Genomic DNA, 19,552 nt, shown 5'->3' on the forward strand with positions numbered 1-19,552 from the left:
AGGAGAGAGACGAGAAAGCACAGAACTACGGGAGAGAGAAGATGTCGAGTTAGTAACATGCAGTAATGGGATAAAAATACATACAGACGGAGAGGGAGAGGAGGAGAGAGGAGAGAGGTGCATCATGGGAAGTCTCCCAGCAGTCTAGGCCTATAGCAGCATAACTAAGGGATGGTTCAGGACTCACCTGAGCCAGCCCTAACTATAAGTTTTATCAAAGAGGAAAGTCTTAAGCCTACTCTTAAATGTGGAGATGGTGTCTGCCTCCCGAACCCAAACTGGGACCTGGTTTCACAGGAGAGGAGCTTGATAGCTGACATCATAACATAACATCATCCCTTCTCCCAGATTCCTCCACCTCTAACTTAACAGGTGACTGCAGAGAGAAACAGCTTCGCTCTTCTTCCACTCTTTTTGCCACCGAAGCTCTAACTTTTCTTTGCGAATGCAAAAGAATTCACATTTTCCCAACTGAACTTTCAGATCAATAGTTTCCCTTCAGAGTCAGAATCAGCTTTCAGGTTCACACAAACGAGGAATTTGCTTTGGTATTTTGGTGCAAAACAATAGACACAGTAGAAATATAAAGAAAGATAAAGCAAGTACTGCAAGGTCTTTCACCTTGAAAGATTCCATCCTTCTACCTGTCCTCGAGCTCTTATATCAACAAAGTCACGTGACTGACCTTAGGAGGCTTGGCTCGCCGTCTATAAAAACACGCATCTTCCTCTTTGCCTTACTTTACCTCATCCGAGATCCTAAGTGTAATAACTGTGTTTCAGCAGCGGTGGTCCCTCGGGGATCGACCACTACAGAGGCGGCTTAACAGGACAGACGAGTGAAGCTCCTGGTGACCCCTGGAAGGGTGAGAGCACTGGCCCTGGTGGCTTTTCTCCCCTTCATCGGGGGAAGACATGTCCTAATGGGAACGGACAACTCTTCCACTGTGTGCCACGTAAATCTGCAGCGAGATCCCTTCGCTGTCTCTGGGCGGCCAGGAAGCTCTGGCTGTGGGCCTTGCTCGAACCGGGCAACAGATCTCCTGTCCAGGACGGGCCCCCTTCCAGGCGAGAGGTGGTAACTCTACTGATTCCCGATTTGGCAGAGCTCGGCCCAATCTGTTTGCGTTGGTGGAGATGACCCAGTGCGAGAGCTGGTTTCCCCTGACGGCTCAGGTCATGAGGTCACAGCGTGCTGTTAATAGCTCCCCGGTGGCCTTGAACCAATTATCACTCTGTACTTAAACTCATGGGGTATGACAATTAAATGCCAATAAAGCATTTAGTTGCAAAAGCAAGTGAGTAAAATCGAGTTTAAAAACGTTTAAAACGCTCTACTTTTATTCTGAAGGCCAGAGGCGTTTACCGGAAGTTGTATTTTTGTTTCCGGGTCTTGGCTTTTCCTTCTGGCGGAACACAGTTAGCATGTATGGCTGTGCTAGCGTGTTGCAGGAGTTAACATGTTAGCCTAATCTATAAAGGGACAGAAACAGCGTCGGGTTCAGTTTTCGTGGAAAATGTCCAGATTTCAGGAGTTTAAAGATTCAGTCAAACTGCGGCTGCGAACTGCGGCTCGCAAACATCTGGTTGAACATTTGGATACAAAAACATCCGGATATGAAAAGGAGCTCGATCGCCAACAAAGACTACCGGATCAGGTTTCAGACCCCGACCTGAAGCTGCGAAGAGCAGGTTTGTTTGTTTCTCCTGCTGGAAACGTGTTTACTGCTCTGCTGATGCCGCAGGGAGCTGGTGTGAAGCTAGCTTTAGCTAAACCGTCCTTACACAGCCTGTTAGCCGCAGCTAGCTCCGGCTAAAAAGTTTATTTTTGTCCTCTGGACTTTAAGGCCTTTTACTGCGTCTCGTGTGTTGATGATTCTGTGTAGTTTCGGCTTTTTAAGTTTGAACAGCTGGAAGTATTTTCCTTTTCCTCCGCAGGTTTCTGTTCTGACCATTTATCAGAAATCAGGTTTTTTCTTTTTGGTCTGGCCTGTGGTTTCTAAATACTACAATACCCATGAGCCTCAGCTGCCGTTGCTGCCATGCTGGAACCAGTCAGAGGTGACAGCTGTACAGGTTAAACCCGTCGCCATGGTTACTGAATTCATCACAAGCTGATCCAGGATCTGAAAGTGAACTGATGGGTGTGATCTTTAGCTTCAGCTCGCGGTGCTTTTGTACGACCATTAATAGATCAATTAAAAAGTGAAAGTAGTCGTTATGCAAGTTTCATATAATTATATTAATTAATGATGTACTATTATAGATTTCCACATAAACAGCAATTTAATGTTGTATCTGGCTGAACACATTTTACTTACAGCGTGTCGCTGGAGATAATTAATCAGCACCGGTTTGGATGATTAATTAATCATTTTAGTCTTTTTTTTTAACAAAATAAAATGCCAAAATTCTCTGGTTCCAGCTTCTCAGATATTAATTTGAGAAGATATTTGTTGGTTTTCTCAGTCTTCTGCGACTGTAAATGAAATATCTTTTGGTTAAAATACATTTGACAACGTCGCTGTGGACTCGCTGGATAAACTTTTTTATTTATTTTTTTTACCATTTTCTGACCTTTTTATAGACCAAATGATGAATCGATTAATCAAGAAAACAATTCACAGATTAATAAAAATAAATGTTAGTTGCAGCCAACAATTATGCAAACAATTAAACATGAGTGTTACATGGCTAAAACTGTTCTGCCTGGTCTATCATGTCCGTCTTTGGGTGATTTCACACCTGCACTTTTTAGTCAAGTTAAATCGGACTCTGGTTCATTTCCCCCCCATGGTGCGGTTCGTTTGGGCAGGTGTGAACACAGTAATCGCACCCTGGTGTGGACCAACAACTGCACTGAGACCCGTGAGTGGAGGTGGTCAATGGCATTTTCACATCTATAGTTGGTTTGCTCCGGTCCGAATCAGTAGATTAATTTGTAAACTTGGTTTGGTCTCTTTTCACACGGAAAAAATATTCAAGTGAACCAAAATGCATCACTGAAAACCACCTGAGAACGTTAACTCCGCTTATTGGTCAGATGTGACTGGGGCGGGAGCACGAGAGTAAATACAGGAAGAAGGTCCTGTGTTCTGGACTAGAGCATATTTCTGTGAGAGAAACATTGCTATGCAATTTTAACATAGAGCAACGGCACAGTTGGCGTTTGCTCATAGCTGTGGTAATTATCTGGGCGTTACACCGGCAGAAAACAGAATGCACTTCGAGGAAACATCTTGAAAATACTAGAGAGAGGAGAGAGATGAGAAAGCACAGAACTACAGGAGAGAGAAGATGTTGAGTTAGTAACATGCAGTAATGGGATAAAAATGCATACAGATGGAGAGGGAGAGGAGGAGAGAGGAAAGAGGTGCATCATGGGAAGTCTCCCGGCAGTCTAGGCCTATAGCAGCATAACTAAGGGATGGTTCAGGACTCACCTGAGCCAGCCCTAACTATAAGCTTTATCAAAGAGCAAAGTCTTAAGCCTGCTCTTAAATGTGGAGATGGTGTCTGCCTCCCGAACCCAAACTGGGACCTGGTTCCACAGGAGAGGAGCTTGATACCTGAAGGCTCTGGCTCCCGGTCTACTTTTGGAGACTCTAGGAACCACAAGTAACCCTGCATCCTGGGAGCGCAGTGTTCTAGTCGGGTAATAAGGTATTATGAGATCTTTAAGATATGATGGTGCCAGACCATTAAGAGCTTTGTAGGTGAGGAGAAGGATTTTAAATTCTATTCTGGATTTTACAGGGAGCCAGTGCAGAGAAGCTAATATTGGAGAGATATGATCTCTTTTCCTGGTTCTTGTCAGTGCATGTGCTGCAGCATTCTGGATCAACTGGAGAGTCTTAAGGGACTAATTCGGGCAGCCTGATAATAAGGAATTGCAGTAGTCAAACCTGGAAGTAACAAATGCATGGACTCATTTTTCGGCATCATTTTGAGGCAGGATGTGCCTGATTTTTGCAATGTTGCGTAGGTGAAAGAAGGCAGTCCTTGAAGTTTGTTACATGTGGGAGTTAAAGGATAAATCCTGATCAAAGATAACTCCGAGGTTCCTTACGGTGGTGCTCGAGGCCAGGGCAATGCCATCTAGAGTAACTATATCTTTAGATAATGTGTCTTGAAGGTGTTTGGGTCCAAGTACAATAACTTCAGTTATTTCAGAGTTTAACATCAGAAAGTTGCAGGTCATCCAGGTCTTTATGTCCTTAAGGCATGCTTGAAGTTTAGCTAACTGGTTAGTTTCATCTGGCTTGATCGATAGATATAATTGGGTATCATCTGCATAGCAATGAAAGTTTATGGAGTGTTTCCTAATAATACTTACCAGAGGAAGCATATATAAAGTAAATGCTGCATATCGTAGAACCTGTAAAGTCTAGGCTCTCGGTTCTGCCTTATGCTTCCACAGTGTTTTACAAACCAGAACGTTATGAATATACATCATTGAAAAGCAGACACAGCTACCTGGACAAACATACAACATTTGATATGCTGTTTGGTAGGCGAGTGTAATTCAGCTGAGGGACAGAAAACAATGGAAAATGTGGTGCTAATATTGACTCCATATCAGTCATACAATTTATGTTGGTTATAAGTGTGTGTTAAAGGGCCAACGACCAAGGGGGCTGACCGCTGTCTTACTGCGAAGCCTAAGCACTTATTGCCATATGTTACTATGATTAGATTTGATAATCTCTTATACATTATATAGAAATTCAAGTGAGAAACTGTTTATGGTTTACCTACAAAATTACTAACTGACAAATGAAGGCACTTCGATGCAAAAAAATCATATAAAACTCCAGTATCACCATATCAAGCTTAGCATCAACATTACCTCACAGTCTTCCTCAATGTGTTTCTGTCTTTCACTGTGTCCTGCAGACGTCCAGCAGCTGTCGCTGAGGAAAGAAGAGGTTCCCCCTGAGCAGCAGAACTGGAGCCCCAGTCTGGACCAGGACCCAGAGCCCCCACACATTAAAGAGGAGCAGGAGGAGCTCTGGATCAGTCAGGAGGGAGAGCTGCTTCGAGGGCTGGAGGAGGCCGATATCACCAAGTTCCCATTCACTCCTGTCCCTGTGAAGAGTGAAGAAGATGAAGAGAAACCTCAGTCCTCACAGCTTCATCAAAGACTCACTGAACAGATGGAAACAGGAGCTGATGGAGAGGACTGTGGAGGACCAGGACCAGCCAGGAACTCAGATCCAGATACACATTTACAACCTGAGACTGATGTCAAGACTTCAGAGTCTTCTGAGACTGAAGACAGTGATGATGGTTGGGAGGAGACCAGAGACCCTCAGTCAGGTTTAAACTCTCTGAAAAATGATTTAGTCTCTCAGAGTGAAACAACATGTGATACTGGCAGGAAACGATTCAGCTGCTCTGAGTGTGGTCAAACATTTCACAACAATCACCTTCTGAAGAACCACATAAGAAATCATACAGGAGAATACAGGGAGGCAAAGCAGGAGGACCCAGAGCCCCCACACATTAAAGAGGAACAGGAGGAGCTCTGGACCAGTCAGGAGGGAGAGCAGCTTCGAGGGCTGGAGGAGGCCGATATCACCAAGTTCCCATTCACTCCTGTGAAGAGTGAAGAAGATGAAGAGAAACCTCAGTCCTCACAGCTTCATCAAAGCCAAACTGAACTGATGGAAACAGGAGCTAATGGAGAGGACTGTGGAGGACCAGGACCAGCCAGGAACTCAGATCCAGATACACATTTACAACCTGACACTGATGACAAGACGGAAGACTCTTCTGAGACTGAAACTGATGACAGTGATAAAAACTGGAGGGATCCTGACAGCAAACAATTTCGCTGCTCTGTGTGCGGTAAAACATTTAAACATAGGGGAAATCTGAATATACACATGAGAACTCATACAGGAGTAAAACCTTTTAGTTGCTCAGTTTGTGGTAAAAGGTTTACTCAAAAAGCAGGTCTGGACTACCACTTGAGAACTCATACAGGAGAGAGACCGTTTATTTGCTCAGTTTGTGGTAAAACCTTTCGACACAAAGGAGCTCTAACATACCACATGGCGACCCACACAGGGGTGAAACCATTCAGCTGCAGTGACTGTGGTAAAAGGTTCAGGGGGACGTCACAGCTCAAAATCCATAAGTGTGTTGGAGAGTCATCACAGCTTCACAAAAGCCAAAGTGATAAACGCAAGAAACCACTGAGCTGTTCTGAATGTGATGCAACATTTCCTAACAATTACCTTCTGATGACCCACATGAGAATGCATAAAGGCAAGAAACTGTTTACTTGCACAGTTTGTGGTCAAAAACGGCAGTTTAGTTCTCATCTGGAGATACACATGAGAACCCATACAGGAGAGAAACCATACAGTTGCTCCGTTTGTGGTAAAAGATTTTCACAAAGAGGAATTATGACGCAACACATGGCAGTCCACTCAGGGGTGAAACCATTCGGCTGCAGTGACTGTGGCAAAAGATTCTTTTGGCAGTTTCAGATCAAAAAACACAAGTGTCTTGGTGAGTCCTCGCAGCAAAGAAGGACTGGCTTTAATGGACAGGACTGTGGAGGATCAGAATCAGTCAGGAACTTGGATCCAGATAAACATTTAAAACCTGACAGTGATAAAAAGACCAAACCGTCTTTTGAAACTGATGACAGTGTTGATATTGAATTTTGGAAAGAGACCAGGCAGCATCAGTCTGGTTTCACTTATCGGAGAAATAAAAAAGTCTCTGTAAAAACTGAACCCAAAACCGATGACAGTGTTGGCAGTGGTTTTTGCAAACAGACCAGGCAATGTCAGTCAGGTCTAAACGATCTGAAAAATGAGGAAGTCTCTTTAAGTGATACAGGATATAATACTGACAAGAAACCATTCAGCTCCTCTGAGTGTCATAAAAGATCTAAAGGCAGTCACACTCTGCAGACACACAAGAAATGTCATACAGGAGAGAAACCATTTAGTTGTTTATTTTGTGGGAAAGGATTTGCGACAGGAGGATATCTGACAAGACACACGTGTGTCCATACAGGAGAGAAACTACTCAGTTGCATTGTTTGTGAGAAAAGATTCCCTTTGGAGTCAGAGCTCATAAGCCATGAATGTGTTGGTGAGTCCTCAAAGCTTCTTCAAAGCCGAACTGAGGAACAGATTACTGCCAACAAACTGTTTAGCTGCTCTCAGTGTGGTAAAGGATTTGGCCGTAAGCACCAGCTGCAGGTACACATGAGAATTCACGCTAAAACATTTGCCAGGCGTGAAAATTTAAGTTTTCACATGACATGTCACACAGGGGAAAAGCCTTTCTGCTGTTCAGTTTGTAACACAGGTTTTAGTGACAGTGAGTCTTTAGTTAAACACATGAGAATTCATACTGGACAAACACAATTTAGTTGCTCAATTTGTGGTAAAGAATTTGCATGGAGAAGATATCTGACAAAACATATGGAAGTCCACGCAAAGGAGAAAATCTACAGGTGCAGTGTTTGTGACAGAGGATTCACTCGGATTTATCAGCTCAACTACCATGAGTGTGTTGGTGAGTCCTCACAGCTTCTTCAAAGCCGAACTGAGGAACATATTACTGCCAACAAATTGTTTAGATGCTCTCAGTGTGGTAAAGGATTTGGCCGCAAGTACCATTTGAAGGTACACATGAGAATCCACACAGGGGAGAAACCTTTCAGTTGCTCTTTGTGTGGGAAAGGCTTCATTGAAAGTGGAAATCTGAAGGTGCACATGAGAGCTCACACAGGAAAGAAACAATTCAGCTGCAGTGTTTGTGACAAAAGATTCACTTTGCGTTCACAGTTAAAAATCCATCAGTGTGTTGGTCATCAGTCCTCGCAGCTTCATCAAAACCAAACTGAACAGATGGAAACAGGAGCTGATGGAGAGGGCTGTGGAGAACCAGGACCAGCCAGGAACTCAGATCCAGATACATATTTACAACCTGACACTGATGACAAGACTTCAGAGTCTTCTGAGACTGAAGACAGTGATGATGGTTGGGAGGAGACCAGAGACCCTCAGTCAGGTTTAAACTCTCTGAAAAATGATTTAGTCTCTCAGAGTGAAACAACATGTGATACTGGCAGGAAACGATTCAGCTGCTCTGAGTGTGGGGAAACATTTCACAACAATCACCTTCTGAAGATCCACATAAGAAATCATACAGGAGAATACAGGGAGGCAAAGCAGGAGGACCCAGAGCCCCCACACATTAAAGAGGAACAGGAGGAGCTCTGGACCAGTCAGGAGGGAGAGCAGCTTCGAGGGCTGGAGGAGGCCGATATCACCAAGTTCCCATTCACTCCTGTCCCTGTGAAGAGTGAAGAAGATGAAGAGAAACCTCAGTCCTCACAGCTTCATCAAAGCCAAACTGAACAGATGGAAACAGGAGCTGATGGAGAGGACTGTGGAGGACCAGGACCAGCCAGGAACTCTGATCCAGATACACATTTACAACCTGAGACTGATGACAATCCTGGAATCTCTTTTAAAACTGATGACAGTGTAGACAGTGATTTTTGGAAAGACAACAGGAAACCTCAGTTAGATTTAAACTCTTTGAAAAAGAATGAAATCTCTGAAAGTGTTATGGGTTGTGATTCTGGCAAGAAAGCATTTAGCTGTTCTGATGACAAGGCTTCAGAGACTCTTGAACCTGAGAGTGATGACAGCGTTGACAGTGATTTTTGGAAAGACAACAGGAAACCTCAGTTAGATTTAAACGTTTTGAAAAATAATGACGTTTCTGAAAGTGAAATGAGATCCAACACTCTCGGGAAACCATATAGCTGCTCTGAGTGTGGGAAAGGGTTTCTCAGCATTTGCAATATGAAGAACCACATGAAATTTCATACAGGAGAGAGAGCCTTTTTTTGTTCTGTTTGTGGTCAAAAATGTCTTTACAAGTCCCATCTGAAGATACACATGAGAACTCATACAGGAGAGAAACCATTCATTTGCCCAGTGTGTGGTAAAAAATACGCACATAAGGCAAGTATGCAATCGCACATGGTCGTCCACACGGTGGATAAACAATATACATGCAATGTCTGTGACAAGAGCTTTGCCTGGTATACAGAGCTTAAATACCATCATTGTGTTGGCGAGTCCTCACGTCAAACACCACACTGGGGAGAAACCATGTAGTTGCACAAAGGAGAAATCTGAAACGCCACGTCATTTGTGAGAGAAGATTCACTCAGCTGCTCGGAAACATACGTGTTGAGAGCAGGAAGTTAAGCTGTAGAGTTGAGCTGCAACTAACGAGTTTTTACATTACTGATTTAATATGCAGATTATTTTCAAACATGTTTTGGCTGACCAACAGTCCAAAGATGTTCAGTTTACTGTTATGAAATGACAAAATAAAGCAGCAAATCCTCACATGTAAGAAGCAGGTTTCAAATGACTGAAACTATTAGTTGATTATCAAAATACTTGCTGAATATTTTTCTGTCTGTGGATTGATCGACTAACGGTTGCAGCTCTGCTGTAGAGCTGCTAGTTGAGCTGTGTTTCAGTCATGTATTGAAGCAATGAAAACGACAGGAAAACTTAATTTTGAGTGTTTTATTAGATAAAGAAGTGATTCTGTTTTCGAACACACTGAAGAGATTTTATTTTTTGTAAGAAATGCTTTCTCTTTGCAGCAATACAACAACTTCCTGTTTATCTCTTCTTTATCCTGTTTCTAGCCACTATCGTACTGCATCATCAAGATGGATGATCTTTAGCGTCCACAGAGTCTTTTCTGAACTTTAAAAAATAGAATTTTCTCACTTTGGACCCTGGACTGGGACTCGCATACAAGATAAACTTCATTTAGAAACGCAGCCTTCATATCAGACTTTCAAACATTCAGGAAATGTTTGATGAGAAGTGTTCAGATGTTTCTCCTTCAAGCCTCTCAGGTGTTACTTTAGTGTGAGATACTGTATGTGAATGTTGTAAATTCATTGTGAACTTAAAGCAAATGGGGCTGAATTGTGGCAAAGACAAATATTTTATCAACATTTTATTTAACAGCTTCACAAACGTTAAAGTTGTAGCTAGAAGTGCCTCTAAAATGTAACATGATATTTTATGGATTCATGTTATTCACATTTTAATAAAATATGAATTATATCTCAACATTAGCATCTTTGTTTTCCCATTCAAAGTTAATATTGTTGTCACAGACATTGAATATGAAGGTAAAATACTACACAGAATCTGAGGTACTTTTTATATTTATCAACTCCACAATTTGATCTCTTGTTTTTGTAAGTGTGTGTGCGTGGTTTGTTGTCGCGACAGGTCAGCAGCCGTAAATCTGTTTTAGTAATGTTTGTTTAGCTAGCACGCTCTACTTTCGTTTTAAAATAAAAAGGAACAAAAATACACTCTTTGCTATAAATGACTTCTATAGTAATTTATTACAATAATGAAAAACAAATAATCCGTTTAATAAACCGTTTTGTGTTTGTTTTTCACTCCTTCCGTTGTGTGTATGTGCATGTTGTAGTGTGTTTGCCCTCGTCGGCCATCGTAGTTTCTACTGTACACTATTCTTCATACACTTACTATATAGCTAGCTAAACAGCGTGACTATAATGCAATTTAGTAGAGCACATAGACAGTAAGTGTAAGTATCAGAATCAGAATCAGAAAGACTTTATTGATCCCTGAAGGGAAACTCTTTGTTACAGCAGCTCGCCTTTACGTCAGTGCACACAGGAGAAAGTACTAGCAAACAATATAATACACTATAAAACTATAAAAACAGGTCAGAAATAAATTATATCAGGTGGGTATAAGTGTAAGATAAACTAAGTGTGAAGTACCAAGTGGGTTTACCAGTTGATGATGATAATACAGTATAATAATACAATGTAATAAAATAAGTAATAAGTAATAAGCAGTGGTGCATGTACTGTCAAGAGTAATGAAGGTATATAATATCAATAACAATAAGAAAATCTAACATGGGAAAACTAAAAATAGTCAATGTAGTCCTCAAAACTAAACTTTTCATATATAAATATTGTGGGAAATGTTCTTAAAAAAACATATCTGGGGATCAATGTCTATACAACAGTTACACCCTTGAGTGGAGAGAAGAGTCATAAAGCACACTGCTTGTCTCTTCAGGGAAGTGGTTTCAAAATAAAGGCCCTTGTGAAAACCATCCCAGAATTACTTTTTACACTTATCCTAACTCTTTTCTCTCCGGTTCCCACCGGTCTACGCTAACAGATCATAGACTTACTCAGATCTAAAACATGATATATATTTTGGCTGCTCTTCAACTAACTTCAACGATTAATTCTTCTAAGCCATCAGCCTGCCTCTTCGACCCCATCCCAACTCACTGCTTAAAGACGTTTTACACTTAGTTGGTTACAGGATTTGATCCGTCGGTCTTTATTAGCAGGCTGTCTGCGCTCAAACAGTAAACAAAAAGTCTTTCCTGAAACACTTTTCCCTCGATGGAAAACGTCATGAGGTCAAGGAGAATTCATCAGAGCCCGACTGCACTGGCGCTAGGCGGGTTTTTAAACCAGCTTTATTTATAACGCACGGCAGATGAGTACAGTGACAAACTCAGTGCTTTACAATCCAAGTTAAGGTTTTCTGTCCAAAACAGAGTCAAACCTCGTAAGAAAGGATGTTTTCCATTTATACACAGGAAGCAACAACAGAACAGAAAAACAAACAGGGTTGAAATGATATAATAACATAAAAGGAATATACAAGTAGAGAAAGTTGAGCCATTTAAAATAATAATTAAATGAAAATAAGGAATTGAGCAAGTGCATTATATTCAGACAGGAAACAGGTGCTCTGTTGTTTCTACACTTAGTGGGGAAACTACAATGGCGCGTCGCTGCCGCAAGGAATTGTGGGACGGCATTCTCTCCTTTGGTAAAGGATGGTCCGGCGTGTCCTGTCCTAAAGGAGATCTAAGAATGACTTTGGCTATGCAGTGAAGCAGCTTTCTTTGTGGCGTTTAGAGGATTCGACCAGCTCTTATCATGGCTGCCGCTGAGATACTTCCGGGTCATTTCACTCAGTCAGGAACCTTCCTGAGCCAAAGAGACTCACCCACCGCAACATGGCGGACCAGAACGACTTCCGGTTCAAGCGAGGATCGGGGAGCGAGGGGATTTACCTCATGTCGCATCTTTGGTGGCGTCAGAGCCTCTGTGTGTCCGGATAAACCCGTCTGAACGGACTCTGTGCTGAAGGTTTCACCTCTGACTCATCTCCCGGTAGCCTACAGAGCTACGGGAGTTAGCTTAGCATGCTAGCTGCCGCCACAGCGCCGGGGACGGGAGTTAGCTTAGCATGCTAGCTGCAGCAGCGCCGGTCAGAGCGGCTGTTTGACGGAGAGCAAACAGCGTTTCTGACGGAGTTTGTGGAGGAAAAGTTGGCGTCATTGTGTGAAAATGTGTAAAGTCCAGATGCTGAGAGCGCTGGTGAAGCAGCGACTAACTGCGGCTGCTGAGGAGATATTTGGGCTGTTTGAAAGGACGATAGCAGAGTACGAGGAGGAGCTTCGTCGTTCAAAAGAGGAGAACGAGCGACAGCGGGAGCTGCTGGCCGCTGTTTTCCAGCCTCAGCTTCGGCTGCACAGAGCAGGTCTGTCCGCTTCACTTCTTCTTCTCTCGCGGCCGTATTCTCAGCTTTACGGTAACTGTTTTTAATGGATCCTGCAATTTGTTGTCATGGTAACGCCTGCAAACAGCTGTCACGTATATCCGCTACACATCAGCGGTTTTTACCTTCAGGAGACATCATCAAGTAACAAAACAGCCATTATCATTATTATCAACACACTTAACAGTAATTCCAAGCAGCAAATTACAAGACTAAATAAAAATACAAATTAAATTAAATCACTTCACTGGGGTTTAATCTATGTATAACCTAAGTAATTCAAATGATTTTTAAATGCAACAAAAGTTGGAGTAACTTTTTAAAAATCTACATTTATGGATATAAAATTTACCCATAATCAAAATATTATTGCACAAAAATTCAGCGTAGGTCTGCGCGATGTGGCAAACGATGCTAACACAGTAATGTTCAGTCGTTATTGATTATATATCACAATATTAATCGAGTCAATATCTCTGCTCGGCTTCTTGTTGAGCTTCTGTGGGCTGCAACCATAATTTCCAAAAGTCCAAGGTGACGTATTAAAATAACTTGTTTTATTCAACAGACAGTCCAAAACCCAACAATCAAGCAAACTTTATTTCTACAGCACCTTCCAACAACCGAAACTGAACCAAAGTGCTGTACAACATTAAAAACAAGATGATAATAATAATAATAATAATAATATAACAAATAATAATAAAAGTACAAACAGGTCAGCAGAGCACATTACAACATAAAGATAAAGAGAAGTGTCGCAGGGCCACTAAGTGTTAAAAGCTATTCTAAATAAGTGGGTTTTAAGTTTAAAGGTAGCTCAGTGATGAACGTAAGTCAAAGGGCAGAGAGTTCCAGAGTTTCGGACCGGCCACTGCAAAAGAACGGTCGCCCCACTGTTCGCACCGGGACCGGGGGACCTCCAGCAGATCGTAGAGCTCTGCCGGGTCACTGAGGGCTCAAGATATCATACAGATAGGAAGGTGCAAGGCCATTAACTGCATTAAAAACAAATGTCCAAATTTTAAAATGAACTCTGAACTGGACAGGGAGCCAGTGCAGCGAGTACGGGACGGGCGTGATGTGCTCGCGTTTCCGACTGTTAGTGAGCAGGCGGGCCGCAGCATTTTGCACAAGCTGCAAACGGTGAAGACCGGCTCGGTTAACTCCCACACAGAGCGCATTACAGGAGTCTATGCGGGAACTAACATCCAGGTCACAACAGCTCAAGAAGGGTTTAACCTTTGCTAGAAGGCGGAGCTGAAAGAAGCTCGCCCTGACCACAGAATCAATTTGCTTATCAAATTTTAGACTGCCGTCTAATTTCACCCCAAAATTTTTCACAACATGGTTAAAATGGGGGGTCAACGCAACAAGACCAGGAGCTGAAACGCTGGGCAGGTTGGATGTGCCAAAAACAATACATTCTGTTTTGTCCTCATTCAAACAGAGTAAGTTCTGAGACAGCCACAATTTGATGTCATCTAAACATCTGTTTATGGATTCAAGACTGTCAGAAGAATTGGGGACAACCGGCAGATAGATTTGTAAGTCATCTGCATACAGATGGAAGGACACATTGTGACTTGAAATAACTGAACCTAAAGGCAGCATGTACAGAGATAATAGAACAGGGCCCAAAATGGATCCCTGTGGCACACCAGAGGTCATAGGGGCTGAAGAGGAGGAAAGGTCATCAATCATAACAGAGAATGTCCTATCTGTTAAATATCACCTAAACCCAACTCAGTCTCCTGTCATATATGAAAAGTAAAAGCATCACATATCAGCGAATGTTTATTTGCTGTTGATCAGTTAATTTAGTTATTTCAGCTTTAGTTCAGAAGTTAAATTAAAGTTCCCTCCTGGTATACTTAGAATGTGAAAAGGACTAATAATTATAAGGGCTGCAAACAAAATCATTGTAGATGAATGAATTATATTAATACAAGATAGTAAAACGATTGTACAGATATATAAACAACATTTTTCAGTCTTTAAATCCTGCAGGGTGAAATGTTTGCAGCTGCTCGTTACTTAGCTTCTATAATCATAACATGGTGTTTTATCACTGACGGCTAAAAGTGTAAATCTGATGATTTTTCTATATTTTCCTTCTTGTTATTAAACCTGATGTTCAGACTCAAACCATCATGAACGTATCTGCTAACAGGTGTTGTGTGTGAATCACAGCTGATGGATCTTCTTCCTCCGTCGTTGTCCAGAAACTGTTAAAACACATCAGAGAGCCGCTCTGCTGCACTGGGTGACATGTTGCTTCATCACCATGAAAACACACCGCCGCTGGAAATAGTCCCCAACAGACGCGCTGTTTCTTCCTGTTTGAATAACGTTTGGTGAAAACTCCTCATTTTTTCAGGAAGACTGATGAAAGAAATGCAGAATGAGGCATTGAATTACAGAAGCTAGACAGGAAGTGACATCATGACTTTGGCTCTCTATCCAACCAAGATATTTAAAACCCAAAGATTCAGTTTCAGTGTTATAAAAGAGAAAAGCAGCAACATCTGTCCAATTAAACCATAAAGTTCTCCAGCTTGGTTTTAACGGAAAGTGGAGGTTTTCCATAACGTCTGTCTTTTTGTTTACTGTGTCCTGCAGACGTCCAGCAGCTGTCGCTGAGTAGAGAAGAGGCTCCCCCCGAGCAGCAGGAGAGGAGCCCCAGTCTGGACCAGGACCCAGAACCCCCACACATTAAAGAGGAGCAGGAGGAGCTCTGGACCAGTCAGGAGGGAGAGCAGCTTCGAGGGCTGGAGGAGGCCGATATCACCAAGTTCCCATTCAGTCCTGTCCCTGTGAAGAGTGAAGAAGATGAAGAGAAACCTCAGTCCTCACAGCTTCATCAACGCCAAACTGAACAGATGGAAACAGGAGCTGATGGAGAGGACTGTGGAGGACCAGGACCAGCCAGGAACTCAGATCCAGATACACATTTACAACCTGACAAAACTGATGCTTCTGAACCTGAGACTGAAGACAGTGATGATGGTTGGAAGGAGACCAGAGACCCTCAGTCAGGTTTAAACTCTCTGAAAAATGATGGAGTCTCTAAAAGTGGTATGAGATGTAGTACAGGTGAGAAACCTTTTAGCTGCTCTGAGTGTGGGAAAATATTTGGTTTCAAGGGACATCTGAAGAGACACATGAGAATTCATACAGGAGAGAAACCTTACAGTTGCTTAATGTGTGGTAAAACTTTCAGTGAAAGTGGACACGTGAAGGTACACATGAGAACTCATACAGGAGAGAAACCATTTAGTTGTTCAGTTTGCGGTAAAAGATTTATACAAAAGGTACACGTGACACTCCACATGGCACGTCACACGGGGGCGAAAAGATTGAGCTGCAGCGTTTGTGACAGAGGGTTCACTTGGTATAAACAGCTCAAAAGACACAAGTGTGTCGGTCGTCGGTCCTCACAGCTTCATCAAAACCAAACTGAGGAGAACAGAGAGGCAGAGCCTCCAGCCAGCAGCTCAGCTGGACAGATGGAAACAGGAGCTGATGGAGAGGACTGTGGAGGACCAGGACCAGCCACGAACTCTGATCCAGATACACATTTACAACCTGAGACTGATGACAAGACATCAGACTCTTCTGAACCTGAGACTGAAGACAGTGATGATGGTTGGACTGAGCGCAGCAAAAGCCAGTCAGGTTTAAACTCTGTGAAAAATAAAGAAGTCACTGTCAGTGATATGAGATGTAATACTGTTGAAAAATCAAATACCTGCTCTGAGTGTGGTAAAACATTTAGCTCCAAGTCAAGTCTGAATGTGCACAAGAAACGTCACACGGGAGAGAAACCATTTAGCTGCTCTGTTTGTGGTAGAGGATTCCCCTGCAAGGAATACTTAGTTCATCACATGAGATTTCATTCAGGAGAGAAACCCTTCAGCTGCTCAGTTTGTAAGAAACACTTCACACAGAGTGACCACATGGTGACACACATGAGAATCCACACAGGAGAGAAACCCTTCAGCTGCTCAGTGTGTGGTAAAAGATTTAAAAGTAAACAAGGTCTGAAAGTTCACATGCCTCTTCACACAGGAGAGAAACCATTTAGTTGCTCAGTTTGTAGCAAAAGTTTTACACAAGCAGGAACTCTGACTCAACACATGAGCATCCACACAGGAGAGAAAAGGTACAGCTGTAGCGTTTGTGAAAAAAGATTCACTTGGTATAAAGAGGTCAGAACCCACAACTGTGTTGGTCGTCAGTCCTCACAGCTTCATCAAAACCAAACTGAACAGATGGAAACAGGAGCTGATGGAGAGGACTGTGGAGGACCAGGACCAGCTAGGAACTCTGATCAAGATACACATTTGCAACCTGAGACTGATGTCAAGACCGGAGACTGAGCTAGAGCCTGACCGATATAGTGAATTTTTGAGCTGGAATGAAAATAGACCTTTTTTATGTGGGTTACCGGTTTTGCACCGATATACCTATGCAAAGGTACTCAGAAGGTTGCTTTCTTAAACAAATAACTCATATTTAACTTTATTAAAGTTAAGTTAAATATTCTTTAACATGTTAAAGATCTATAATATATGTTAAAGTATTTCACACACTAGTTAGCAATTTACTGTGAAGACACCGCTTGTCTCCGTCCGCACCACCGTCTGTTCAGTTGTGATGCACTCTGCTGCATGTGCTGCAGACAGTGCTGAGGGTATTGCTTACAATACCCTCAGCACGGTGCGAGCTCTGCTGGACAAACTGACACCATTTCACCTGCATTACATGTTCTGTAAAAAAACGTTTTCATATCGGAAAACATTCATGTTGAGTTATTAAAAAAGACTAAACACATGAAAAACAGGAAGAAATTAGATTTAACTGCAGGCATTAATAAGACGACCGAGTTTCATTCTCACAATGTAGTCATGAAGTTAAAAAAAAGTTTTATTAGTGTGCTCTCACACTTTCGTTAATTTCGCTCTTTATTATTATTATATATTATTTCGCCATTTTTTGCCGTCTAACTACTCTTGTACCGTTTGTCCTAGAAACTTCGTTTCAACTTCAAAGCGTACATATTCTTGACATTTATGCTATTACTTTTTTTATTCTGACATGTTTGAGTGATTTTATCAGTTTTTTTTAAAGTGTTAAAATGTATAATGGGAAGTCTATGTGCAATTCAGTCTTGGTAGCATTTGTCTCCATACAAATGCTACCAAGATTTACATAGACATTCTCTAGATGGTAGTTGGTTGTTTTCAGATCGGACAAACGTTGAGTCCGCAGTGATATTCAGTATCTTGCAGTAATTAGTACTATATATGCACAACATTTTCCTTTTTGCTCAGTGTTTGATCAAAAATCACCAAAAATATTTGACACCCGAAACCAGCAGAATGAATTCTTTTCAGCGTTTTGATTGTCGTACGCGTTTTAGGTTTAAACAGACTAAGTACCCCGGTCTGGCACACGTGGTATCATTGCCTCAACTTGTTAGAAGGTGTGTGGAATCCATGTCTCCCCAATATTTTGCTTTCTACTAACAGTGTATCTGAATAGCCAAGTGGATTAAGTTAAGTACCCCTTTTAGATCCAGAGGTTGGGGGTTTGAGCCCAGGGGCCGGCAACATGTTGTTAATTAAACTTAGATTCTCTCTTACTTTAAACACTTTGCACACACAGTGTACCTCCTCACGTTCTGCAAAACCTCCTGCCACTAATAATGCTCATATTTCTGACCTAACAGCTTAAGTTTAGACAAATAAATTTTTTATCAACAACGTGAATTTGTGCTCTGTGTCAGAGCTCCGTGTTTAAGCCCTGATACTGGCCAGTTTTCCTGAACCCAAAGTTCTGGGTTCAGTACTGCGTCAGGGCAGTCTTCCATATATTATTGCAATTAAAGTTGTTTTACACTGTATGTTTATCATGTACCATCATTAAGTTCAACCCCCTCACTCTTTAATATCAGTATTTAGCCTTTAGATTGAGAGGCATTTAAAAAAATAGTCATGTTATACTGTAATGTAGTACAGTGGTTTAAGCTATTGCCACATGTGTTCCCCTGTCAGATTCCAAGGTTGTGAATTTGAATCCTGTTAAGGGCATGTTAACCAAATTCAGTGTGGTTGTACAGATGGCAATGCTGAACAAGTCTGTAGCATTTTTAGGTGGCACTAAAGGATTTGAAAAATTGCTGCTAGAGCAGCAGTTTGCGGCCGTAGCAGGTGGACCAAACAGCTTCCAGCTCTCACACGTAATCTTACCAGAAATTGCCCATTCTAGTTATGTTTTAGCATTTGTTCAGAATTTTAATGTCAGAGTCAAACGTAAAATAATTAATCCACATATTCAGTGTTTTTCAAAATGTTCAGGATGAAGATTCTTTCTTCGTTTTTAGATTGATAGTGAGGATGACAGTCGTGTTTTATGTTTTGAACTCTGGAAATAAAATGAACTGAATGAATTGAATTGTATTGTGCATCAATAGCAGATCATATGTTAGGAATTTAGATGAAGTGTGTGAGTTCAGATCACTGCGGATTAATGAACTGATCAAACAGCTACGGTCAACGTGTTTCATTTAAAGTCGTCTGTTAGTAGAACAAGTTGGCAAAGTGTGATTCTGAACCTATTTCATTGACCTTCTGCGGACCGACAATGTTTTCGTTTCTTTTCCTCTTTTGTCTCTTAACTTGTGGTCTCTATTATACACATAATCAACAAGTCAGCAGTTTCTGTCCTGATCAGTTCACACTGCCTGATAGAAGGTCATCAAAGTTGGGAGCAGCGTGTCACATTCATGAGATGATCGATCATACGGCCTGACGCGACTGCACCCAGCACAGAGAGCCGGTTAGAAAGTCCATCTTTACCTGCCGCGCTCCCTTCAGCTAGCTTACTTGGTGTGTT

General features: G+C 41.9%; 1 protein-coding gene across 5 annotated transcripts; it reads left to right on the forward strand.

Moving 5' to 3' along the window:
* Positions 1-220: 220 nt before the first annotated feature.
* Positions 221-19,111, forward strand: LOC122864523 (gastrula zinc finger protein XlCGF57.1-like). 5 transcript variants are annotated; one of them, XM_044172050.1, is made up of 3 exons: positions 250-1,691; positions 4,884-5,105; positions 5,616-10,144. In XM_044172050.1, the coding sequence occupies exons 1-3, from the start codon at positions 1,517-1,519 to the stop codon at positions 9,158-9,160; spliced, it is 3,942 nt and encodes a 1,313-aa protein (XP_044027985.1). In that variant the 5' UTR covers positions 250-1,516; the 3' UTR covers positions 9,161-10,144. The 5 variants fall into 5 exon arrangements, with proteins under 5 accessions (XP_044027988.1, XP_044027985.1, XP_044027986.1 ...); XM_044172051.1 differs by having other exon boundaries at positions 4,896-5,105; XM_044172053.1 differs by lacking the exons at positions 4,884-5,105; positions 5,616-10,144 and adding an exon at positions 15,263-19,111 and having other exon boundaries at positions 221-1,691.
* Positions 19,112-19,552: the final 441 nt, after the last annotated feature.

The sequence above is a fragment of the Siniperca chuatsi genome, linkage group LG17 (assembly GCF_020085105.1).
Source record: "Siniperca chuatsi isolate FFG_IHB_CAS linkage group LG17, ASM2008510v1, whole genome shotgun sequence".
Classification (NCBI taxonomy): domain Eukaryota; kingdom Metazoa; phylum Chordata; class Actinopteri; order Centrarchiformes; family Sinipercidae; genus Siniperca; species Siniperca chuatsi.